Genomic DNA, 27,991 nt, shown 5'->3' on the forward strand with positions numbered 1-27,991 from the left:
ATGAAGGCTATAATTCAACATTAAAATGGATCCTCTACAATTTAAAACAATTTTTAATAAAACCATAATAAGATTGTGAGAAAGCAGAATGACTTGCTCATAAAGGCATTTTTAACTCAGGTTGCATTCCCAGCTTTGCATGAAAAAGTTCTTTATCAAAAACAAAGGCAGAATGGAAGCAGTTTGTAAGGTGGAGAAGCCACTTCCTAAAATTTAGATGCAGAATTTCATAGAAATATAGAAAAATAAAAACATATTTTGTTAAACTACTTACAAGACATAGAAGCAATTTCTACCTCATTATTAAGGAGAAAATTAAAATATACGTGCATGTAAGAACTAAGGAGTATAAACTGTGATACAGTGCAGTGATGTTAATTTAGTGGTCCATCAACTGCAGAGTGTGGGGAAAAAAAAAGGTTGAAAAATACTCTAGCACCTGTATGTTTATATCCCCACAAACCTGGCAATCAAAAAAGGAAAATTCAAGTCATGAATGAACTTATGAACTTACAAGGTCTAGCCTCAAACTATACAAATACGATTATGAATGAAAATTACCAAGGCAATGACAGACAGTAAAATATCTGAATAGTATTACCAGATGTTACAGGGGAGTACAGTAATTCCAGATAAAGGTGTACAGTATTTTTTTTAAGAGTAGATACAGTTGCAAATATCTCATGCCTTCAAGTTTTGGTATCACTAATGATACAGTCATAAGTGGTACTGAAATTTGATGTAAGGATTTCTGACTGATACCAAGCAGAAACAAAAAAATACTCCCAGGAAGACATGTAGTGAAACAGCAGGTAATAACGTTAGACCACCATCAGACCACAACTCTATGCCAAGTGTGAGACACCAGCTTCAGTAAGAGGATGTTACGAGATGGAGGAAGTTATCAGTGCTGTAAGCTTGTATATTTGGTGACATTTGTAGCATCTTAGCAGTATTCGGAAGAAGCAAAAGGGCCCTTCAAAATTCTTCTAGAACAGAAAAGAGCCATAATACACCCCCCTAATAATAATAAAAATGTCTAACATCTTCAAAATAAACACAAAAGAGTATTTACTAAAGACTTAACCAGATCTAGTCAAGGTCACACCTAGCGAAGATATTTAACAAAACACACACACAGAGTTATGTAACATCATTCCTTTGTAATTTCAAACTTCTATCTAAAACTGGTATGTCTAGTTTCCTCTGAATGTCCCTAGTGCAGTTCTCTGCTGGCATGGGACTTGTGGCTGACAATTTTCAGCCACACTAGTCTCATTTCAGCAGTGCTGGAGTAAGGGTCAAAATAGGTCATATACTGGAAAAGTAGTCGCAGCAACTGCTTTTTTTTTTTTTTTTTTTTCCGTCTGCTTTTCCATAAACAGCAGAGAAAGTTGGCATTAAGCCAAATATTTATTTATAGACAACATTTATTTTTAGATATTTATTTTAGTCACTGGAGAACAATTGCAGCTAAATGTACTTATTACTATCTGGAAATCTATTTTTTGAAATATCCTCTGTCAATGTAAATTTTTTGTCGCTCTCTCTAACCATATTTTGCCCTTTATGTGCATTTTGAGTTTATTAATCACATTTCCATGGCATCTGGAAGCTGTGTGATTTTCCAAAGTAAAAGACATGATACTGAAATCTCTCCCTTAGGTTTTATGTTAAAACAACCCCAACAACTTAATTGCATTGCACACTGGTTTTCTTAAGTAAACGCCAGAATACGAATCAAGTCTCAGGATTTTGTACTATGACTTGAGTGAGGTGGTCATTGCTCGTAGAACCAAGTTTCTTACAAACTCTCTGCACAGTAACCTTGACCTAGACTTTCAATTCAGAGCCATTTGTTTCCATGGCCTAATGAGAAAGGCTGTGGCTTTAATACTGTGTTTGTTGCATGAAATGAAAACTGTGCATCCTTTTTTCAGAGGCCAGAGCTTTTTTACTGAATTCACACTTAAAATTTCATGCTTCTGTCAAGGATTTTTTTCTTGCTTTATAACGCAGGACCTTTTTCTCTTTACATTTTCTGCGTCTTTCCCCTTGCCCTCTTTCATCTGACTGATTTGTCCCACACTCAGGACAAGGCCTGAACTGACCTCAGACTCCCTATGTTTGCCAGTTATTTATTGACATATGTTCAAGTCAACCTCTGTAAGGTAAGAAATTTTTGTTTACCCTATTCTGCAGACCAATAACTGAGCCAGAGATTAGATGATTATATATTACAAGCACTTGTGCTTTTAAAGTCCATAGTACCAGCACAATGTATTTCAGTCAGCTCTTACATTTCAGCTGTCAGCAGAGACTTTTCACAAGTTTCTATGCTGCTTACAGGGCTCAGAGGGATGTAGCCATTGCACTGAAAACAGGCCTGAAAAGGCACACAACTGTGGGCACACGCACAAATTGGCTTAACGTTCTAACTCCTCACAAAACCTTCCCAATTATTTTTCCTCTACAGAAAAGAGGGAATCATAAGGACAAAAACTCCCAGAAAAAACGATTCAGATATCAGCAGTTAAAATCACTGAGTATGCAGGATGCCAGACAGCTATCCCAGCTTTCTCAAGTTCAGAGTGCTGCTGCAGTAGGCGAGAAGTGACCTATTAGCTAGCTTCTCATTTTCTTGTTCGACATTTGATATTACTTTCTATTGAAAAGATGACATAATTCCTCACCTTGTGATCCACTGGTTTTACAATATTTCAAACAATGCAGCAACACCAGCGTCTTTAGAAGCATTGTGTGGGCAGAATGCAATGTAAGCCTTGTACAGTTTTTTTCCGCCACAAATGCCGTAATGGCTTTTCCATTATTAATGATAACTTAGAATGTTCCAAAATGTTGTAAGGTGGTTACTGGACCCATATTCTACCCAGGCCATTAACTGTTTCTCTGATTATATCAAAATGCATCTCAATTCCCCATCTACCTCCTTGCTACAATTGCTTCATTAATATTCATAAGATCCAAGAGCTTTATATTGATTACCGCATCTAATGGACTCATTACGCAAAGTCATCGTGACCTCCAAAGCAATTCTACTTTTGTGACTTACCTAGATGCTTGCTCAAAATATTTTGAGACATTGGTACTAACGCAGAAACAAGCAGCACAGGACAAAACCCACCACAGCATCTTTAACTGACCGTAGTCCGATAGGATGGACTTTCTCCACACCTGTATGAGATGTCACACAACACTAAAAGCTTTGTCACATTATCCCCAACTGAATAGGAGCCCTTGTTATCACACAGCAGAAAGAAGTAGTTAATATTAACAGATCATTATTAACATTCATTACGGAAAATCAATCTGATTGTGCTATAACCTCCTGCTGCAGTCAGCTGGGTTATTCTGATATTTACATAATATTGACTTCCCACTAACCAAAATTATGGCAGTTATATAACATCTTTCAATGTCATGGTGATTCTGCAAACAAAATCTATTCCGTTTATCAGCATCAAGGTACAAAATAAACACATTTTGCAAACAGTTTCTAACGGCCAATCTTTTACTGCTTCGTAAGTCCAACATTAATAGTGGCAAGCATTCTTCTTTGGAAAGATAAGAACAGAACAGTACAGCTAGAGTGTGAATTAATCTTTTAGTCTCAAATTTAACTTTCCTGGAAGAATTATATTCAATAAGAACTCACTTAAAAAAAAAAGAAACAAAACAAGAAACACAAAACCACAAGTAAGAACTCTCCTTTTCATATCTTAAGAAATTGAAAGAGTGAGAACAAGACAGTTCGAAAAAATCTAAAGTAGAAATTAGAAATAATTTGTTAAACTACAGAAATAACTGACAAGAATGAATGTCCTTGAAGGGTGGCAAGTACATAATCAGTTGGATTCTGAAAAAAAAAATAGTATCTTTAACTCAGAACCTATCATCTGGATTCAAAAGTCATTTAGTAAAACGTTATTGATACAACTGCAGCTGCTCCATTATAGTTAACTATAACATTGTTATTGGCATGTTTGCTACTAACTACATATGACTAAATCAAGATGGAAAAATATTAGTACACATACTTTTGCGGGGTTGTGTCTGTGTCCCCCTTCAAATATTTTTTTATGGATCAGTCACTGTATGTGTCAAAGTTTCAATGATTGCCAGGCTGGCTCTCTTCTGTACTCTGGAATGTTTCTCTGTCAAAAAGTAAAGTTTTCATTCAAATTTGGATTTAGTATTGAAATGTAATTTGAAGGCTCCTAAAGTAATTTAAACATATTATAAATTTTACATATATATATGCATATTTACACAGAAGATTAGCAGATTAATCTCTTCTTTAATGTGAACATATGGTTAAAGACTTTTAGACTATAAGGGCACACTGGTTTTAGACTGGTCCACTACGAGTGTGTTCAAGCAGAAAAGCTTTTGATTACATTGCTTTAATCTTCTTTACTGAAAATTAATCTAACCCAAGCTTCATGTATTTCAAACTGAAAATTTTAGTATCTGGAAAAGGTGAAACATTTTTATCAATCTGAAATCCATTCAAATGGTAAGACTGAAGAAAAACTGTCAGCCGTAGTCAGAAAGTAAAAGCAGTAAATTATTCTACCTTAGCAAGTGCATCTATAGCTAATCTCCTTGGTTAAAAACATGACTCATGTAGCATTCTCATCGTTAGAAGGAAATACAGCAGAATGTAGGCATCTTTTATTGAGGCTTGACTTTTGTTGCATCTGAGACTTTTCCTAAGTAAAGACAGAGCGAGATTAGAGTCATATTTGGCATATTTTATGCAGTACTATACCTCCAGAATCACCTGAAATTCACCTAAAAGTGATACAAACCAAAATACAGTTTGCTATAACGTCTGCATTTTCATTCCTCACATTGAAAGCAAATCTACATTATGCTGCAGGATAACCTTAAAACATGGTTCAGAAAGTGATTGCCTAATTGGAGTTATTCGTAGGTACACCATTCATATTTGGGCATGGCATAAAAGCCCAAATATTATCTTCATTCAGAAATTTCTATTTTTGGAGCAATATGATCTAAAAGGACAACATTTTTCTCCAGAGACAGAACCAAAATTAAAAATTCAAAGCACTTTCACACTGTTCTCACTCTGTTTCACAGCTGAAATACCTGCCAATTAGCAACTCTGTCAGCAAAAACTCAACAGTGTAACAATTTCAAAGGTAAAACTAATTAGGAAGGAAGCATAATGAGCCCAAAAGATATGACTTCAAAACTCCAAACTTTCAGTTAGTATTTAGGTGCATTTTTGAAGTAAGAACATTTACATGTATGAACCAGCACCTTTGATTTACAGAACTGCAAAAATTCATTGCCCAAATGTAACTGATACAGATGTGTTTGCTATTTATCACACTGTAGTCACTCTTCACACTTCGATACAAAAACACTAACTTATATAAATGATTGAATTCCAATATCCTTATCACAGCTTAGTCCCTGGCATCCCAAGCAGTTATAAAGAAATTCCTGAGAGCATGTGGAGGGTTTGTAGGGAAATCTTCAGCACGTGCTTGAGCAGGGATCACAGACGGCTGAACAAATTAGCAGCTATAGACAGGGAGAGGGTGGGACCTTGTTCTTGAAGCCAGTCCAAAGGAGGAAACAGCAGACCATGACTACGTAGCATAACTATGTGCTGCCTCCTAAATAGGGCAGCCTCGGAAGACTGCGGTCAGCCAAGGGTAAAGGTGCTACTCACTCTTAAGGGACTCAGATCTTACCCTCAAAAGTTAAATTTCATTGCACACAAAAAGGCAAGTACAGTTTATTAATTTGTTTTGAAATGAAGTTTCTTAAGTTATTTTTTCTAAGTCCTAAGTATTAGTCATTTTTTCTCTAGGATTTAGACAGGCCTATTTATTGATTGTCCTTCCTACCAATACTTTCTAAAATTTTAATTCAAGGCACTTTATTCTCATCATAAGTGTGTGCTAAAAATCTAAATAGCTGCCATATTTAATTCTAAATGTAAACCCACTCTGCATCTGCCTCTGATGCTACCATGCCCCTGGGCAGAAAGGCTCCAAATGTTTGGAAGCTGTGATGTTAAATGCTCTAAAAACTGGCAGCTGTATGAATGAAGTTGCCTGACTTGATTTTGCACCTGCTAAAAGGATTTCAGTCTCTGACATTTCTTTCAGCTGCTCCATGAACACCAATAGAATAAAACCAAGACATATATACATTCTATGAACGGTAACAATAGGAATCAAGAGAAATAACAGTGTACTTCAAGTTACAGTAAAAACCGTTACTCCATTTTGCTCATCCATGATGACCTCCGTTGTGGTAGTTCTGCTCAACAATTAGGCAATCACTGATTCACCTGTAACTTATTTTCCCTCCCCCATCCCTCTGGGAAGCAATGTATCAGGCAAAAGTAACAAAGGCGACCAATTACAAATTGAAGTCCTGTTCCACAGAACCTGAGCAGTCTGCAACTTAGTTCTGTGTTTAGTCCCTTGTAAAGGTAGTGAACACCTGTAAAATCAAGTTACACAGGTTCAGTTGTAAAGCCCTGCCCACAACAGCACCACAGCAATGAGCTGCCAAGGTCAAAACTGAGCTCTGAGGATCAGCATAAAACCAAACAGGATCTACCAAAACTTTTCCAATGGCAACAATGGCCTTTGAAAAGTTACCTATGTGGCCAAGATCTTTCATCCACCTAAAACCAGATACTGTTACTGCAAAGTACCACCTACAGTCTGAATGTAACAATCAAAAAGTAGAACTTATAACTGATGACAACACAAATTCATCCTGTTGCCTTTAGTATAATAGGTTCTAGACATCAAGATCACTTGGTCCTTTGAATAAATGAGCTGTTCATAAAAAATTAAAACCTAATCAAAATATTAATGAGTCAAAAATTCAAATGAGGTTAGATGGTACAGTCATCACAATAAATTTGATTGAATAAATTAATTTTGCACAGATGCTTTTGGTATGCATTCAACCAAATGATTAAATTTATATTGTGATAATCCCATTAATCCTAATCTGTAGGGGTACCACAGAAACTTCATCCTATTTCAAAGATATTTTTTTCTTTTGCTATCACAATATGCATGTACCGAAATAACAAATACTGTTACCAAAAAAAACCCAAAACCACACCCAAAAAAACCCTACCAGAAATCAGCTGAACTTCAATAGGGAATGATCCAAAACTCCCTCAAGAATAGAATTGGTGGTCTTGCTAGATAGATGCTTCATAGAAAAACAGACTGTTTTTGTTCCCTGCAGATGTTTTTTCTACGAAATGGACAGGTCAAAACCCTAGCAACAGACCTGCTTCCTAAAGCTCTCAAACATCATCTGCTAGAAATCACAATTGTAGATCCAATACTTGTATCTTATGAGACAATTATTTTTAGAGTTTATGTGAGGTCTTCAAGATGGGGGTGGATGGATCATTCAATGTCAAAGACTGGACTAATACACCGAAATATAGGTTCTCATTTCAGTGAAGTATGGCAAACTCTCAGACTATTAAGCCCCTCAGATCACAAGAGTGCTCAAAAGGGGCACAAGCTTGATTTCAAGCCACAGGCAAGAAGGCAAATTGTAACCATCAGGTCCATCCCTGACAGCGAAGTGAGGAATTAGCAGCTACATTGTGCAGAGAAAAGGACTGTTACAAACAGCCTGCATATTTAAATTACATGTGTTTTGACAGACTTGAGGTCAAAGAAATAAGCATTTTTTCAACAGCCCCCCTAAGAAAAAAAAAAAAAAAAAAAGGCTAGAAAAACAACAGGTGAAATAAATGGAGATGCCCACAACAGAGAAAAGTGCTTCCATAAACCCTGGAATTACCAAAGTCTGTTTTCATACCAGTTTGAGATGAACTCTCTGGAAGCACTTCTGAACCCTCCATGAAGACTCTCCCTTCTCTACCAAGCCACTTCTTTTTCACTGTGCATATAGGAGCATAATTACCTTTAGCACTTCTCTTGCTCCATCACATTTGAAAGAAGCCAACAGGTTCCCAAAAGAAACAGTATCTCCTTTGCTAGGAATTATGGGACACAGACACAGAAAGATGGAATAGCTTTGAAGTTCTTTCCAGGGGGAGCATATGCTGGGGCATGGAGGAAAAACATGCTAAACACCATGAGAGAGAATAGGTCTCAACAATTTGGACTTACATAGAATATTTCTTTGTCAGTACATCCTTCAAGATTTACCATAGTGTCATCACAGTGCTTTTGAATAGTATGTACCTGAGCATGAAGAGTTTCATATCTCCTTTATGAGTTTCTAGCACCTTCTAAAAAAATCAGGAAGTTTCTGTTCTATTTTGTTGAAATGCAAAGCTGAGTAGAAACACTACTTACCAGAAATTCAGCTAAAAGCACCCCACACTACTTAAGGAGATTTAATTAAGATGACTTATTTATTTATTTATTCTATTTTGATTGACAAAGCACCTTTTGGAAAAATATCAGGGAGAGGATGGGAAATCACATTTTTGAAAAAACTCTGTATATTTTCAGAAGCTTCCATGCAAGATATATTTTTGTCAAAAACTCTCACAGAAACAAACAAAAAAAAAAGTTTCCTGTCCAGTTCTGGCATCTTGCCTTTCAGTGACTAATAATAATAGCCCCGTAAAAACAGAGCGCATCACACAGGATCCAAGTGTTTCCTCCAGATGCACCTGCAGATGTCCCTTTGCCTTGTATAAGAAAGAGTACTGTCTCTCCTGAATCTCATCTTTGGAGAATGATAATTTGAAATAAATACACTGAGTTCCATCAACAGGATCTGATATTCTCAGCATTTCTTTTCCCCTCTATAGGTTATTCCCATAAGGAGAAGCATTCTGGATATAACTGAAAACAAGAAAGTATTGTTTTGTCCACAACTTGTGTATGAAATTTAAGGTAAGCATAACAAAATTACACATTTCTGAAACTGAAATGAAAACAGGGCCACAAATAAGAAAGCCAGCTTAGACTAAACATTTAAAGGATCTGCATTTGCTATTAAGCACACAACAGAAATACACTGTTATGTTTCCACTTCTACTACTGCTAGAGTTCACTGTCATTGAGAATTTTCTCAACCAACACTAAAAATGTTGTTGAGCAACACAGAAAACACTGCAACATGCTGATGAATTAATTTTATGAAGTTTCATCATAGTGATCCTTGCCAAAGATGCACAGGGAAAGGTGTCAGTTAAGCTACACTAAAACTTCTTGCACTGGTCTTACAAAAGTGGTTTTGGAGAGAGTAAAGAGGAAGTGTGCAGCCTTTCAGCTGCACGACTGTTCGGCTAGGGCACCTCCCATTCCTGATTCCTGGTTTGCAGAATACTGGGAAACAACATAAGCAGAAACATGAATGGTTTGTTTAAAGTAAAACATCCTCCAACAAGAAACTCCATTGGGTTATTAGGCTCAGCAAGGAGCTGAGCATTAGCGTTATCGCATATGAAAGGATGAGGCAACAAGGCTCTCAGTCAAACACAAGAGGGGCGTATAGCACCAGGAAAACTATTGCACTACAGAGAATCCTCACCTTCCACAAACACAAACTGCAAAACATTCCTATAATGATGACAGATACAGAAGTTTAGGTGAATAGTTTGTGTTCTGTTCTCATGCTGCACAGCTGTGTGTACAGCTGCCCAGAGAGATGCCTCTAAAAGCAACATCATCAATAGTATCAATGTTGCAGACATTGAAATCAGACCATCTGCGGCATTCCCAGTCACAACAGGTGTAGATGGGGACCACAGATAAACAGAGCCTCTGGATGTAGGTGCAAAACTCATATTATTCCGCAGTTTCTGAAACTTCACACACACAAGAACTAGACTATTCCACATCAGAAAAGTCACACTTTTTATAACCTTTTTGTCTTCAGTCTATTTTATATGATCTACCAATTCTACTATCTATCATTTCTGCTTTTTCTGGAAAAGTATACCAACATCTAAGTATACTTATTCAATACATTGTTTACTTATGTAATAACATTTCTCAATAAACAGGATCACACTGAAGAAAGCTTAATATAAACACATCTAGGCAGAGATCTACACACAAACCAAGTAACAGATACTACTTTAAAATTCCACAAGCAGTTAAAATTATTGGTTTTCTATTTGGAATTAGAAAAAAAGAGCTATAACTTCTAAAGACCCTCACCCTCAAAGAATCCTTCTAAGAAACATTGGTGTAAGACAGCCATTTGTAGACTTTATTAACACCTTCCTATGCACACCAAATCTATTTAACAAGTCATAAAATAGGTGGCTATAACAACATTGATGCAACCCTAATATACCCCTTCTGAGTACTAGGCAAATTATTAAGTTTCACATAGCACCTAGGGGCTCAAGGTTTATAAATTCTACCCTGTCCTATACTTATTCACATCCCTGTTAATTTAAGCAATATCTTCACAGTAATAATAAAAGCCATGGTTTTTTAAATATAGGATGTACTTTTCTTACATAAGTTTTTAAAAAAATCATTATGGACAGATTATAAGCAAAATAAAAATTACCACAGTTGCACGTGACATCATTGCTTAAAAAACCTATTCTATATTGGAAGAAAGTAACAGGCTTCTCTCCAAATATCAGTAATAAACTATCACAAGTAATTCTACCTTCTCTGTTTATATTTATATGTAATTAGATAAAATCTAATGGTGCTGTGTATGACAGTTTTCAAGTATCTCACCAATAAACAAATGTATTTATTTGGCTCCCATCAACCAGTACGTGCACTTCCTCAGCCCCACCCAACAGGAGACAGTGTTAGCAAGTGGAGTCCCATGCTACAGTTGCTTCTCTTCCTTCTTTTGACTGACGGTGAGGACCATTCTGAGCTGCAAAAATACAACCCCATAAGCAGAATCAAAAATTACATACGATTTACCAATTGTTAGTTTAACCAGTAAGGGCTAAGGCAATAAAAACTTGTAAGATTTAAGTACATTGCGTGCGTAAAGGTTAAGACACAGCAAAATTGCTTTTCAAGGTATGCAAATACAACTTTCCTAATTTCCTCTACTTGCTCAGAAATAAGTGAACAGTGGATGGAGTTCCCTTCTTAAACTGTATCTGCACACTGATTCTGAAATCCAGTAATAAAACAACACAGTGAAGAGTATGCAATTTTCTCTGCCAATATGGACAGTATTCGAGGAGAAGCTGTATCTAAAAGTTACAGAAGATTTCATTTGTCCACAGCTTAGTTCTTGCTCCATGTTGCACATGTATCAGCAAGGGTGTTGTTTATAACAAACAGGTTTTTGATGTATCCATAAGGAATTAGAGCTAGACCACCAACCGATTTCATACAGACCACCCAAGTATTCCCTCAATATCAAAAGCAGAAAGATTCCTTTTTAAAACTTTAAGATTTTGCTTTTCTCTATGGTACCAATAGCATTTTAATCCAGCAGAACACCAACACGGATGCAAGATTTTTTACTGTAAATCAAAACAAAGGAACTCTGCATAAAAGCAAGGACTATTTAAAGATGGGACAAACACAGAGCCATGATGGAATCCATGCATTGCAAACAATGTTGACATCATGGTACAGTTCACCCTAGAGTCTGTTTTCCATGCCCTAGGCAAACGCTCAACTGCCTTTTATCAGCACTATTAGTCATTACCATGACAGCAATATAGGATGAAATCAGCATCCGTTACATTGCACGGTTACCTTAAATGCCATCCAGCCACTGAAACAAAGGGCTGGAAAATTACTTGGAGCAATATTGCACTTTTACTTGTGCTAGTGCATTTTTCAATTGATGCAAACACATTAAGGCAGTTAATCAATTACAAATCAAAATCCATTCTCTGTACTATTAATGAACACAACTTTGTTCAGGTAAAAGCACTGCACTGAAATACTTTGAACTAAACATTAATGGTGTATGAATTCTGAATAACAAGAGCAAAACAAACTCCTCCAAGGATTTTCCCTTTTAAAAGTAATTCTTCCATCATCTAAAGCAACTTCTTGTTTTCTTTTATAAACATGTATTGTGTTCTAACAATATATTCTAACAATGTCATGGATTGTTTAAATAGTTTGAAGTTCTCTCACAAAATGAGCTAAGCAGTAGTCCAGGAATGACCTGCAGAATCACCCTTCTACCTCTTTAAAAGCACACATGCTGCCTATTTCAAACATGGCTTTCTGCAGCTTGAAAGGATGTTTTAGCTATTTTCATAATCAACTGCTCTTTTTTCCAAGAGTTTTCAAATAATGCAGTGTGGAAATTGCAATGCCCATATCTTACATTACGGTGACTAGCGTAAGGATAAAAGACTTGGCAAGAGGGAGCTAGTTTGGTACTCTACACTAAATCTGTAATGCAGAACCATTTAATAAAAACCCCAAACTAATTAGCACCCATTCAATAAACTGCTGCTTTTTTCCCCCGATTTTTGTCACACAGATGAGGCAGGATAAAGAACCTGATTTGCAGCCTGTACATCAGCAATCCCCACCTGCCCTCCGTGAATAAGGATCACAGCTCTGAATCCTGAAAAGGGATTCAGTCATAATTTAATAGCTTTAAATTAATCACTTTCATGTCAGTATTACTGCACGTCTTTATATCCCAAACTTGATTTTCTTTTCAAAGGGGTTACAGGTGAAGCGTAGTGTGGGTTCTAATGTATCTCTGAAGTGACAGAGTGTGAATGGAAATACTTAAGACTGCCTAGCACGAATCCTGGGGGGAAAAACTTGCATGCCAAATCTTTGTCTCAGCCTTCATCAGCTGACAGGTCATGGAAGTAAAGCAAACCAGAAACTACACCAATCACTTCTCCTCTAAACTGACAGAATGACTTCCTGTATTTCCTTCATCTATGTATGCAATTCAGAAATTCATATTTTAAAGTTATTCCATTTTCAGAGTATTCAGAAGTTTTGATTTGAGACTATAATAGGCAGCACATAGGCGATAGCCCTCCTTTAGGGAGCTGAACTGAAACTCCATATCCAGCTCCCAATAAGCAAGCAACTCCGCCTTGTAATCTGCTATAATAAAATGGCCTAAGGCAAAATATAAAGCACTTGCTACTAGCTGGAGGCTCTAAAGTACTGCATTGGGGGGTGGGGTGGGGGGAGATAGAAATAAATAAAACAAGAAATATCAACATTTTAATGATATTTTCCTCCAGAATCAGAAAAGCGCTTTCTTGCGCTTTTTTTTTCTTAACGAAAAGGATTTAGAAGGCTACCGTCATTTAGCATCTGATGAAGAAGTATCCATTAGCTTTACATAGCCTTTTCTTTACAGTGCCTGACTGAGTTCAGGGTGGTAGCATGGGCATCGTGAGATTTAATCTCAGCTCCAACACACTTCTGTCTCTTCTTTGCAGCCTTATCTGATTGATTCATTTTTCCATGTATTTTATCCTTGGCAGTCCTATTTAATAACAATGTTCACGCACAAAGAGAATTGAGACATGGGGTAAATTCATGACTTGTCCAAAGCCACAAATACATTTTCCTGAGGTAGCCTCCTGAATCCTGCATTCACTGACCAACCCATTAGCCTATAAACCTCCCAGTCTGGCAATATCTCTGTTTCTCCACACAAAACCCCATCTTCTAAAGACATTGTAAAACTTACGCAATATATAAAGTGTTCTATGATGATACAAAATAACATATAAATGCAATTACTGCCATACATGGGAGATCTCAGCTGTTTATCATATAAAGGACATGAACAATACCAGCAGAAGGAGTAAGACCATGGTATCAAAACTATGGTTTGTATGTTCTAAATATTAATTCCAAATTACATTACATTCTGTCCTGCAACTTGTTTGTAAACACACTCTTTTCCTATCTCAGATGTTGATAAAGCACTGAAAATACCTTACATAATGTTTTGCTGCATAGTCAGTTGCTGCTTAAATTTTAGCAAGTTTTTCATACTCCTTATTTGCAGAAACTCTTAAATGTCTTCTGTTTTCCCTTTTGGCTTTTTATTTAATTTTCAAATAGCTATTTCTGTGCTTTTGCCAGAAGGAATATAAAAATTACAACTAGGCCATAAGCAGAAAAAGGAAGTAAAAGCAAATAACAGTCTCACAAAACAGTGCTGTTCTCTGGCATGGGATTTAAATATTGAGATGCAGCAATCTCAAACTTAACAATATTAAATAAAGGAAGTACTTATTTTGGAGGTCATCACCAACTGTGATGGAGACACATGACATAAGTTGCTTTGGTTTTCTTTATTTAAATGAAGATGAATGTGGTGGGGGAAACCAGGTGCGAAATAAAGATCTGAGATGAGCACTGGTATTTAGGTGAGACCACAATGCAGTGCAACAGGAACACGTAGCACTGCCGAGAGAACTTAAAGTCAACCAAATAAGTAACAAGCTCTTTTGTGTACACTAGCATCTTCCAGTTCAGTGATAACATCTATTATCCCTATTCCAGATAGGCACAATGATAATCTTGAATTAAAACTCTAAATAACCTGGTCATTTGAACATAAAAAGGATACACACTAAATCAATATAAATAAATACACCAATACTATTATGACCATTATTGATTATTAATGTGTTTGATAAAATCATAATGGAATTCCTTGTTTTTCTGATGCAATATATCAAGCGCTAATATTTTCCAGGCACAAGAAGTTTAATAATAAAGTTTATAACAGTAAACAGAAGTATTAATAATAAAAGTTTATCACAAGAAGTTATAAAATATTTCTTTAAACTACAAAAATACATATATATGTGTGTGTACACATACACAAACGTATGTCCTTTTGATGGATAGAAACAGTTTAGTCTAATTTTTTTTCATCTTTTCAATGGTAAGATTAATTTTGGTTTTATAATCTGAACGGTCTTTTAACAACAGTATCTCCTATTTATTCCATTTTTCCAATGGATTCTATTTATCTTCTCAAGTGAAAAACGTATAAGAAGTGGTGTTTTGGATTGGCAGCTCCATGCCTCATTATTGCTATATAAAGGCAAGCTAATTTATCCCCCCAAACTTATAATAAAACACAAATATTACAATTTGCAATTATTTTTTTTCCTGCTGGATTGGCAGCTCCATACCTCATTATTGCTATATAAAGGCAGTGTAATTTATCCCCCAAACTTGTAATAAAATGCAAATATTACAATTTGCAATGATTTTTTTTCCCTGCTAAGAATGAACTCTAAACAATAGACAGCTACAGTTTCTCTGCCACACCAAAATAGTGACTTCACCCCAGAGCAATTACATGTTTCAATAGCCTTTCCAAAATAACTCCAAGTGGAAAATCCACTCTGCTGTTCAACTGATTTCATCATCTATGTAACTGCTTTTACTTATCCTAACTATAGCAAGCTTTAAGGATCTCGGCAAGGAAGGATTTACAGGAAATTACAGCTCCAAATATCGATATCCGAGTAAGAATCAGTTTTGCCAGAGCAGGGACTTCAGGCTTTGGCCTGCCTGCGCTTCTGGAGATGAAGCTGGCAGGAAGTGGAAGGGGAAGCAACGCACTTGAGGCCAGGATAACAGCTCGGCAGGAAGCGAGGGAAGGCAGCTACAGGCCAGTCAGCAAGATAATGAATACAAGCCAACCTTACAGTAACGAGGAGAAAAAGAAGTTTGACTTTGATTTTTAGCTCCAAATTCAAACAATACGATTAATGGTCATCTGCTCTCTTCCTCCCATTGTAACAAGGCATAAAACGAGCTTTGTTTGGTTTAGCATTCAGAGCAAGAGCAAACACTACTTGTATGCACCGGTGCCGAGAGCTGTGCATAATCAAACCCTGTACAAAGAACCATGGGACAGATTAATGCTTTCGTGCCTACAGAGACAGATATCAGGTGGGATTTTCACAAGAACCTAAATGAGATAGGTGGCTACATCCCACAGAAGTTAAGGAACAAAGGGAGAAAAAGGCTTGTTCCACGTTTCTTTCTGTGGAGAGGTATTTGCCTCAAGAGACTGTGTGATTGCTGCAACTTTTCCGTTGGGTTCTCTAGAGGGAGCTACTACAAATAGGTACTAATCAAGTGAAAATAATAATAATAATATATATATATCTTTAAAAAATAATATAAAAACTCTTTTTTCACAATTGCTGAGGTTTCCCCCATTTCTTAGAAAACAACCTTCCGAAATGCTATTGATTACGTTGCTACAAAAAAGTAGCAGTAAATTTCCAAAAAGGATGTCAGTATTAAGAACACTAAACAAATTTCAAACTGGAATTACCTAATCTTTAAGAGCACACTTCATGTTCAGCTCACCTGTGATTAATGTATATCAATTTATGAAGTCAGTATTCAACTGTTATCTGAGGAAGAAGGACTGAAGTGAAAAGGAAAAGTTGGATACTATAAAAATAGGAAACTAGTAATAAAATTTAGATCCCACTAAATTTAACAGTGCCATTATTCAACTTTATTCTGAGTAACCCTTAACAGAAACTTCCATTTTCTAGCTAATTAAAAACCCCAACCATATGTCTCCAGGGAATAAAGAGAAGAACGAATAAAAAGAAAACCCAACATTGATACCAGCAGGCTGAAGAAATAGATTCCAGATGTTTAAAGGCAGATTCTTTACTTAAGTCTTTCTTGTGTAGGTATGAAACTGGAAGACAAGATGGATTTTTTTCATGTTGTCTTCCAAACCTGTTACTGATGTAAAATTGTTCCAGTGGAACTGGGTTGGCCTCATTACAATCACAGAAGAAATACTGCATACCTCATGTTATCCAAAAAAAGTGGCAACAATTCCAGTTTCACCTGTGCTACTGCAAATCCAATCCACCTTTAAAGTCTTATATACGGTCCTTCAATGCTGGTAATGTTAACTATAGCAGTAATGCTAGACGGAATCAAAATATTAGGTAAATACAACCATAAGAGATGATAGTTGTGACTTCAGCAGCATATGGTATTTATAATAAAAAAAAAAAAAAAAAGAATCTGGTAACAAAGTAATTCCATTTTGGTATTTTATATGGTTAAAAGAGTTTGTACAAGAAATAATAAAGATGCAAGCTCTCAAATACAACTTTTATAGCCTGTACATCTGCCATACACACAGCAAAGGGTAACTGCTTTTACTACTTTTACTATATATAACATTAGGAATCAGGAATCTTGTTCCCTAGAAAAAAATATTAATACTGCACAGAAACTGGCATAGAATGTATTGGTCAGTATTAGTTGCATCAGCTTTTCACAAGGTTATTTGCAAATGATTTCAGGATTCTTAAAGGCTTTCTTCTCCAAAGGCAGAAGCAATGAAATGAAATATTTTCCAATAGTTTTCATAGTTTGTTACGTGTAGCTCAACTGGCACAGAAGAAAGATGTTTGTATTTCCTTTCATTGAGTTGTCATTCTCAGTTTTTAAAGGAAAGAGTGTACCCAACAACTCAGGTAAGCTGTCCAGCTGGTGGCAAGAGTTCCACCGACTCATGTTGAGGCCCAGGAAATGGGTGATAAGCCTGAAAAGAATACAGAAATATAGGCTCATGCTATTTAATTGCTCATATCCCAAGTTAGCCTTTCTGGAGCAATACAGAGTTAGAGATTTGTAAATAATGAGGACTGTCTGTGGTGCTGCTAAGAAACAGAAACATGAAAAGCTGGACACATCCTAATATGCCAAAAGGCTTGGCTACCTGAGGTAGAAAGTCTGTGAGCACACAGTCCTTCAGAGAAGACATCAAACAAGACACTACTGAGTACATGAAGTCTCTCTCCCCTTCTCCCGCTCAAAAAAATTAGAAAAAATACTTGAAGAACAAGATATGGTTTCCTTATATAACTTAGTCAAATGCTCAAGCACAAATAAGGGAAATGCTTAATGTACCTAACAGAAGCTAAACAACCTCTAGTGATGTATACCTTCTGAAATGAACACAATCTAACCCTCCAAAGCAGTATCTCAACAAAACAAGAAATGTTGATTCTGATATTGATTATACCCCATGAAGACTAGATGTCTGACCTTCCCTGAGCATGTATAATTTATCTCTTTAATAAAGACCAGGGAAGACAGCCTTAAAAAAACCCACCCAAAACCAAAAAAACACACACAAAAAAACCCCAAACCCCAAACAAACTATTATTAAAAGTTTTTAAATCTTGAAATTCTGAAATTAATTTGCAGTCTTCAGCTTTTGTTTTGTTTTGGTTTTGCTGGTTTAAGATCAGTTCTTAAATTGACTACATTACTGCACACTGAGAGAAAAATCTATTATGGTCAACTTTCCACTTTCAAATTTAAAATATAACTAAGAACTAATAACTCCTGCATTTGTACACAAAGATAATATATTCAGTAAAATGTCCAGAGGAAGGATTTTGAAAAAGGATCCTCAACTGTAGTTTAGTAAATACAGCCAGTAAAACCAGTTTTAACAATAATGAATCCTTAAAAAAACCAAAACATCAAAACCACCCCAAAACTAAAAGTTCATTTAAGATTCTGAAACAGGGATAAATTGTATTTTAAATAACTGCAAGAACATTAGATCACATTGAGTGCACTTTCTACTCTTTCAGTGAAAAGTACATAGTTGACTGAAAACAAGATATAAATCTAAATCTTAAGTCCTTTTCCAGTCTTCATCAAGCTCCTTCTCTCAAGGAGAACTTCCACTTACTATCAGCCTTGCAGGACAATAGGCAGATGTACTCCTATTTTCCAGAGGACTCTGTTGATTCACAGAAGAATCTTGCCCAAAGTCAAGATGACAGATGTACAAATTGCTCCAGTTATGGGGTTTAATCAGACAATTCTATTGTCAACAACATTCTTATAAAATGGGTTCAGCAGTGATTCCATTGCATACATCAAGAGCTATAATATTAATCTTGGATGAAGTACTGTATTTGAACCAGTCTTGAAGTGTATTCAGTATAACCACTATATATTTCTATTCACTCTAAAAACTATGAATGCATGAAAACTGTGTGCACTAAAACAAACATCATGGATATTAGCAAAATCTGCTGTACTTAAGGAATGCATACAAATTAATTATTAAAAAAACCTTAGGGTTTTTTTATAAACTTTAACTCTGGGTTTTTTCCAGAAACACTTTAAAGTCTTTGAAAGTAAATAAAAACATATTTAGTGCACAAGCTGTTCTAACACCAAAGTAAACCAGATACTGAAACTTAAATTGCTGTAGTCTAAAAAACAAAACCCCCACTATTTAAATTTTACTTACTGCTTTTGCAGCTAATGAGACCTTTTCCTTCTCCTTTTTCCTCTGTTCAGCATGTGTTCTATGTGATTCTTACACTGACATTTACAAAACATTGAAATACTTGTGAACTCTGCTTCTGAATATAGTATTAAGTATAATGTTAATTGAACACGAGGGGGCGCATTGCTTATTTAATTAAACAACTGACATGCAGAAGACTGTTTTTGTTAAACTAACAACTCACCCGGTGAGGCAAAGCCTCAAGGACGATTTTAATATTCTGACCTCTGCACCTGAAACTTTCTTCAGGTGCGAAGCCAATTCCACAGTAGTCATCTGACTTTTACCAAGCCACAAATAAAGTCCTTGCACAAGATTATGGGGAGACTGGTCCTGTTAAATGGACACTCTTTCAAAAAATAAAACCAGATGGCTTCAGTTCTGTGTTGTACAATAGTTAAATACAGCATCATATTTTTAATTAAGGATGGACTAGATTTTCAAGCACCCTGACCAAAGTATGAATGCAATTATACATTCACAGATGCATTTTTTTGAAGTCTAAATGGGGAAAGAAGTACATTCTTCCTTCCTAGTTCTTTCTTGCCTTATGGTATTGCTATGCAAATGTAAACAATTATATTGCTTTGAAAAGAGAGAAATACGGCTGCTTCTAGTATTTTAGACAGAGGTGAACTGATACCCTGGGTCATTTATCTGTGATGGAAAATTCACGAATTTCAATGGAAGATGTTTCCTTTAAATAACACCACTCACAGCAGAGCAGACTTGCAAGATGATGAGATGAAGCTTAAAAATGTTATATTTTTTTATAATATAAGAGTCTAACAAAGAAGAAAAGTATATGCTTAACAATTAACTGGAAAGATCCAGTTTCCTGGTACTGATCCAAGAATAATAAACAGAGAAGTAGAAACAGTGTATTTCTCAGTGTTCCTTTATAACACTGTAATATAAATGAAATTTTCTACCTGTTCTATCTTCACTAAAGACAAGGGCTTCCCTTTTTATTTTATATTTTTATTTATATTTATTTTATATATAGTATTTTTATTTATTACTGTAACTAATGTCTAATTATTGGGACATTTGCTGTACTGCATGATCAAAACAAAAAGTAACAGCAAGTAGAAGTTTTTCTGATTTGCAAAATACATAATGTATTAACTTTTCTCAAATGCTTTGGTTTATCTTTACTGAAACTCCATATTATGCACCACAGGTTTTTAATATTGTTCACTCTTCTGGAATGCTAAGTGCAAAAGACTGAAATGATTTAAGATCCTGTAGAAAACGAGCACAGGTAATGGGACTGTGTTTTTAGAACATTCGCTTTTTTAAAAACATCCAAAAGTTTGAAATTCAGGCTTTTACTTAAGAAATAGCAATGGTAATTTTCAGTTAAGTTACTGATTCTTTCAAATAGCTTTTAAAACAAAAACAATTATTAACATTTACTTAATATATTACAACATTTTTAATGCTTATTTTCAATGGATTCATGGAATAAATATGTGATCGTATGCAGATTTTGAGCCTCCACTAAGTAAGAACTTCCTAAACTGATTCCTGTTTCCAGCTGTACTCAAATATTTTAACCTTGCAAGACTACAAGCAAAAAAACCAAGTTTTTTACTCCAGTTACTTATGCTAGTGTATAACTCATGTTTTAAAAGTAGAAGTACATTTTTAGACTACGTTGAAGGCAGTAAACATCTGGTTATTGATGTTCACAAAAGACATCAACACGCCAAAGTTTTCACAACCTCACCAGTACATGGAATAGCCAGGAACACGGCTAGACCCGTCTTTAATGTATGTATTACCTCATCTATTCATCCCTCCATCAATTCATCAAAACAGAGTATATCAAGTCTTTTTTGCTCAGTGATGCTAACAATAAATAGACTTGCTGGGCAGCAAAAGGGTGAAGGAACAGATCGATTCACAGCACACTACTACAACAACAGTGTAGAGCAAAATACAAACAAATCATAACATAGCATAGCTTATGTATGTTATGAAGTATAACAAAACCAATATATATAAACTATGATACTATATTTTTCACATCACATCATGCTACACAAAAAGCGTTAGATTATTGTGTCTTATATTATGAAATAGCTACCCATACAGAGATTTCCAAAGATATATTTCTATTTCAAATATTATTATTAGTTCATGTCTTTCTTACATTTGAAAACACCCCTATTGATTTTAATTTTATTCTTTTCTCCAGTTTTCTTACAAAAACACACTAGGCATATGCAGTAGTAAAACTAAACATGCCTATTCCAAAGGTCTTGCACAATGTTGTTAGGCAAAAAATAACATATGGAAATTACAGCTTCTACTACATAAATGGAGAAGAGGGACAGCAGTTTGGAACATGGTATGTATGAGAGTTTCATTACTTTTCTATTTCAGCCTAATGCAATTTTGCTTAAACAATTACAAACTCTTACAGTATAATACAAAGGTGCCTTTAAACCAAATCCTCTACCAGTGTCTTGCTTCCTGTGAGGCTGTTGTTTTGGCAAACAGCTAGAAGCCTGCCAAGACAAGGTCATCCATCTTTGCCTGAAAAGCTTGAGCCAGCTTTATACAGTAAGGACTTATTACAAACACACAATGCTTACCAGATGTTCAATCAGCTAACTGGATACAGTCCAAGGGACAGCTGTAAATCCATGGAGAGATGTTCGTTATGAAGGCATTTGCCACACAAAGTCAAAATTACATAGGCAGCCTTTGGAGAACCTCTTCACTGAACAGTGCAGTTTAAAAGAATCATGTACCGACAGACTGAACTGTCACCAAGTGCTGATTTGTGTTTGCACTGATACCTTTAAAAAAAATTTGGGGTTTGAACAGTTAGCCTGCAAAGTTCATTTTCCCAACCAAATGCCTGTGCCATTACTGAAGTCAGTATTAACTTGCAAGGACAAAGAACTTAATATGGACTCTCACACTATTATTTCACAGCTCCTCTTCTTAGACCTTCCAGTTATTGTCATTCAGGTAACAATGCACAAATGTCTGCTTTCAGAAGCCATGCTATCAACAGGTGAAGTTTTGTCTTGGAAAAAAACGCATCCCCTACCACACCAACAAGTAAATACAGACCAGAGTCAGTTGAATTACAGATAACCACTGACCTGAACTTATTCTAACAGATTTGGGACAAAAGATTTATTTAAAGTTGTTTATTTAGGATATGACAAAGTTGTCTGGCTGAGCATCATAACCTTCAAGTTTCCACATTAATATAAATGCAAGGCTTGCGGGTTGTTTTTGGTTTTGGTTTTGTTTTGGTTTTTTTTTTTTTTTTCCTGGGTTTCTTGGTTTGTTTGTTTGTTTTAAAGAAACAATCTAGAAACTCAAGATTTGTCTAGGCAAAGATTTCTTCCAGTTGTAAACACAGTCATAAATAGATGACTAGTTCCAAGAAGAAAAAGAAAGAAAAAAAAGAATGTTCATTTTTGCAACAAGCATCCACACTTCAGCACAGATATATTTTAAGATTAAACCAAATAACACACAAGAGAAAAGACATGCTAATAATAGTTTTGAATTATGCCTCCTAAGAGGAGAAAATGAAGTCAATAGCAGAAGGAGAAAACTTTGTAAATCAGCTTAAGCTTCTTTTATCTCTTTGATTTTACCCTTTTTCCCTTGTGGTCTGAATGCTGATCTTTTGGTACTGAGTTGAACAGGGATGAAATAATCCCCCAAACCCTACCTACATAAAACCAAAGCTTCAAAGGAAGTAGGTTCTCATTGAAAGCAAAGATTCTAGTTACATTTGAAGTTGGCTCACATGCTACTGCTTTCTGGTGTTCTATTAAGCAAGGAAGCCTACAGTAGGAAAACCAAACAGTCAGTGTAATATCCTACCTTTACTCAAGCTATGCATAAGAAGATGAGATTAGGTTTTTAGAAGAAGCAACTTACCGAGACTGAACAGAGCATAACAAATGTGTGCCTGGTTTCTCTGACTGGATATTTTTCTTTACATCAGGAAGGGAGAAAAGCTATACAGTATGAACACTTCAAACCCTGTATCCCCCAGCACGCAGTATTCCTAAGAACTTACAGGGGGAGTTGCATTTATGAAAGAGCTCTAACTCATGAACCTACCTGAGTAATGTGACTTAAGACAGACACCATTCAGTTAGCACTGCCAGTTCAGCACTGTCCTGTTCAGATAGTTTCAGATTATTTTAACTCCCAGAAAAAGCCCCAGCCTCGAGTCTAAAAACTTAATATTCATGTGGCTTGCTAAGCCTTGGCAGCTTCCCAGGCACCAAGCAGCATCCTTACTTCACAGATAATTTACATTTTATACCTGGAAGACTGCCTGCCCGAACGCCACAAATAATCCAGTGGTGTAGATCCTTTCTGCTTCACCTACAGCTCTGGAGGAGCTACAAAGGCTTGTTGGGGCCCCACTGGGAACAGCACAGTCCAACTCCACCTTTGCCTCTCCTCAGACTCTTCCTAAGCCAATTCCAACACATCAGCTTCTCTCAGACATGAAAACGCAGAGGAAGTTAAGGATATGTGTGTGTTGAATGCTCAATCAAATTCTGCATTTCAAAATAAGAGATAAGACGGTCTCTGCAGTGAAGCTAGTTAGGGGCTCTGTGAGTCTTCTTTTCCATGTGTTTACCACAAGGAACATGGCTTATTATACAATAGGTTCTCCATTCATTCTCATTTAAAAAGCAAATTAAAAAAAAAAGTCTAGAAAAGCGGTAACCTTTGTAAACAAGTGGTTAAACCAGCAGACAAAACTAATACAATAAAGAAGGCTGACTCCCGTGTTAAAATCTTAAAATGCAATTATTTGCAATAAAAAGCTGGTGATTAACTTGGAAGTTTCTTTTAGAGAAAAATGCTAATGCCAGGAGGAAGAGCAAAGGTGGGCTAGAGATACATCCTGATGGAAGAGATGTATCAGTGGGAATAAAGAATAATTTGTAGCTTCTAAAAACCTGAGAAATGCTTCTAGAAAAAGAGGTGAACTGCTCCTCACCTACCAGAAGAATATTCGGCTGAGGTCTGTCTACCTAGTCATATATTAGAAATTCTGAGCAAACTCAAGCATTCTTTCACAGCCAGTTTACTACCCCAACATCAGTTACCAGAAACGGTTTCACATCCTGGCTCATCAGTTTTCCAACAGCACCACATATCTCCCAAAATTGCAACAATCAGAGATAATTTAAAAAATACAAAAACAGCCACCCAATCCAAAGTTGTATTTGCAATAGAAGACATCAGTGAAAGAAAACACCACTTTTCACTAACACAAATTCCTGAAACAGCCAAGCAAAAAGACTAGCTCCTGGATGCATGTCATTTAGACAGATTTCTGTGTAAGCACCTTCTTCTGTTCTATGTTCAGACAGTTCCTAGCACTACCAGAACTCATTTTCTGAGCCCTTAAAGAATAAGAAGCACAATTAATTATGATAACAACAACAACAACTACAAGGAACAACTAAGGAACAAAAGCTCTGATAAATGGACACACGGAGAATTGTAGAGATGGTTTGGAACCCATGAGATATTTTCTAGTAACATATCTTTGCAAAAGGATGCTGCAACACAGAACATAAATACTATTTTTCTTGTTGTATTGATTCTATCAAAGTTGAATGCCTGGAAAAAATCCTGTGGATAACGTGCTTAACAAGCTATATGTGTGTTAAAGATTTATCAACTATGACCCTGCTTATACTGGTACTATTTTCATTTTTCCAGCAGAATTTCTGCCATAACACATGACAATCAGCAATAATTGTATTTGCAAAACTTAAGGCCTTCAAGTAAATGAACTGAGAAGAACCAGGAAATCTCTTCTAAGCTCATATATTTTAATTTAAATATATAACCTAATGTAGTCACAATTCTAAAGACTTTGTTGGATATTTCGATGCAAAAGGTCTAATAATCAACCTAAACAAAATGTTATGCATTCACAAAATACTGCCATGACTTCAGCTAACAGTCTTTATCATTAAATATCACCTGAAGTTCTTCATCCTGTGAAACAAGTTATCTTATGAGCATATGAGTTTGAAGATGAATGTATTAGAAAAACGTAATCTCTTGTAATTACATAACTTGTAGACGTAACCAAGAACTTCCAACAGGCTGCTTTCTGCAGTACCTACCACCTCCAGCATGAGTTATGGTGTTTTATTGCAGTTCAACTCCCCACTCTAAAATAGGGAATCTGTAATTGTATAGAAATACAATTGCATAATGTAAATCGGGACATATAACAATGAAAAATAATCATTACAACTGATTAGACATAGTACATACAGAAAGAGTTTAGAATAGTTCTTAATTCTTAATTACATATTGCCTACAATAAATACAGTTAAGAAAAAAACCTAATGTGCCAAGGTCATTTTTAAGTCACGCTACAGTTGATTCAATACTGACATATTGCAAATGGTAACTTAATAAGTTGGTAGAAAGCTACCATAAGTAACTGTATACATTCGTGTCACACATAAACCAATAATTCCAAAGAAAGAAGAAATCTACAATAATAAATGCAGCGGGGAGGTCACAAGCTTTTACATACACCAGCATCTGTCTCTCAGTCTATGTAAAACTAACTTAGTTGAAAATGTTTTTGATCATTCCTCAGGCGATTTAACTCTCTTACCCACTTAATGGCCATCTGTTATTCTAGTTTTTAAATCTAATCATTGTGTCATCATATTAGTTAAGTTTTAAACTTTCAGCCTGCATTTGTATCTCTATCAGCTACACCAGAACTCTTAAGTATTTCTGAAATCATTCAAACAACTTCACTCACAAAACTCTATAAGCACTAAAACAGATGAAAAACCACTGACAAAGCATGTCAATTCAACTGTCAATAAGTGTACTTCAGTCTAGAAACAACACATACACCACAGCAACACTGAATTAATACAGAAAAATCAATATGACCTTGGACAACAAGCAGCACTGAAGAAATTAATAACACAGCATGTTTATAGGGTCTCCTGTTCATTGAAAGACTTATAAACACCCTTCTCCAGATGAAGATACAAGACTAAAAACCTGTGCAATCATTAGATGCAGTCTGCAAAGTAACAGCAAATAAATATGACAGATCTTTCCCAAGCTAATTACTTCTTACAAACACCAGCCTCCTATAAACTTCATTTTTCTTACATACTGCATATATAAAGTGAAGTGACCCAATGTTTGGTTAATAGCAGAATTGACTGATTACATGCTTTGCAAGTCTGATAAAATATTCTGGCAGAGTAACAACCACCACCACCTTGATCTTGTCTCCCAAAAGTAAGTTATTAGAAATGCTTATTCTTAAAGATCCTACATGATTGCAAATGGGACAGAACATGGCTCAAAGAAGTTAATAAAAATATTCCAGCTAATACTACCAGATGATTTGACAAGTCCACAGGAGCTCCATTTGTTTGTTTGACCAAATGGATTTTTTTAAAAATATCCCTTAAAGTGCTAAGTGGGTAGTTACTATTTGTCAAAACTTTAAAAATCCAATAAATGTATTAAAACTGTAAACAAATATTTTTAGGAATGTAACTTTACTGATTAACTGTTGCAGTTATTTTAGCCTGTGAATGAACACCTCAGTGTGTACCTACATTTGGGAAGTTTCCACTGGCACAGCTGTTTCCATTCATGGGAAACATAAATAGGTATTTACACTGAATGCAAAGAGGAATTTTAAAGTAAATCTACAGAAGGTAAAAAACCCTGCAGATCAGTTTTGACATAGAGAGTGTAAAGACCACAACTGTTACAGAAATACTCATTACACAGTTTAAAATGGAGAATTTTTAAATTGTATTTTAAGAGCTGTTTTCTCTCCCTCTTCCAATGCCCACATCAGCAAAGCACGCTTAAGTATTTTGCAGAACTGGTTTTGAAAGCAAAACATGGCAATGTTCAAATTCTAGTAGAAAAAACTAAATCCTGCTTTCGAGAACGTCACCTTCTGTGTGATAAACAGTTCAATTAGCATTTTCTTTTCAGTATGTGGGCCACACAGTTCCTACTACAAAATTTACAAAAGATTGCTAAAATGACTAGTTACTCACCCTCCCTCTCAACACAGAACAAGCATTCAACAGCTACAAGCAGGGTCCAGAACAGGATTAGTGTAAAAAAAGGTGATGATAAAAATGGTCCTGTCAGGTTTGTTGCTCTTGTAAGGGCTTTTTATGCAGTTTGCTTTTCACTTCTCAGACTTTAGCATTTGTATTTTCCAACCTTTTTCTGCTTCAAAGACTAGAATTGAATGGAAGCAAGTTCTAGAAAATTATGTTTTCAGAAAAAAATCCAAATTCCCTGAGATTTGAGCAATCCAGTGGAAGAGTTGGCAATGCTGAAAGCCACCCAGTGGAGAGCAGTCTAAAGCCTTGGGCTTTCCAGGCTGTCCCCTAACAAGTGCACTGTTAGTGCTGGAGGAGTAGAGCTTCTCCTTCAGGCAGCTTCTGAAAGAAATTTCACAATATAGGAAGCTGGCACAGCACTGTGACCTCCCATGGATTTATAGCTTGTCTTTAGAATGGGAAAAAAATTGCAAGTAGCAATATCAGCATCTGGCAGTAAAGGCGGCTTTGCTATCTATGGGTGTCTCTTAACTAGTCTGTCTCAACGTGACAGGGAGAAGCAGAAGTGCTCTTTACCTCCTTTTGTAAGCTGC

At 35.8% G+C, this 27,991-nt stretch overlaps 1 protein-coding gene across 2 annotated transcripts in view; it reads right to left on the reverse strand.

The window, feature by feature from the left end:
- PRKCE (protein kinase C epsilon) overlaps nucleotides 1-27,991 on the reverse strand; it is a 293,743-nt gene that overhangs the window by 159,315 nt on the left and 106,437 nt on the right. The window contains exon 1 of one of the 2 annotated variants that reach the window (XM_027788618.2): nucleotides 3,074-3,149. The exons of the other annotated variant lie outside the window; for it this stretch is intronic. Within the exon in view, the coding sequence (XP_027644419.1) occupies nucleotides 3,074-3,104 (31 nt within the window). The 5' untranslated portion in view covers nucleotides 3,105-3,149. Of the gene's footprint in view, nucleotides 1-3,073; nucleotides 3,150-27,991 lie in introns of those variants that run through there. 2 annotated transcript variants of the gene reach the window in all.

This window comes from Falco peregrinus, chromosome 11, assembly GCF_023634155.1.
Source record: "Falco peregrinus isolate bFalPer1 chromosome 11, bFalPer1.pri, whole genome shotgun sequence".
NCBI lineage: Eukaryota > Metazoa > Chordata > Aves > Falconiformes > Falconidae > Falco > Falco peregrinus.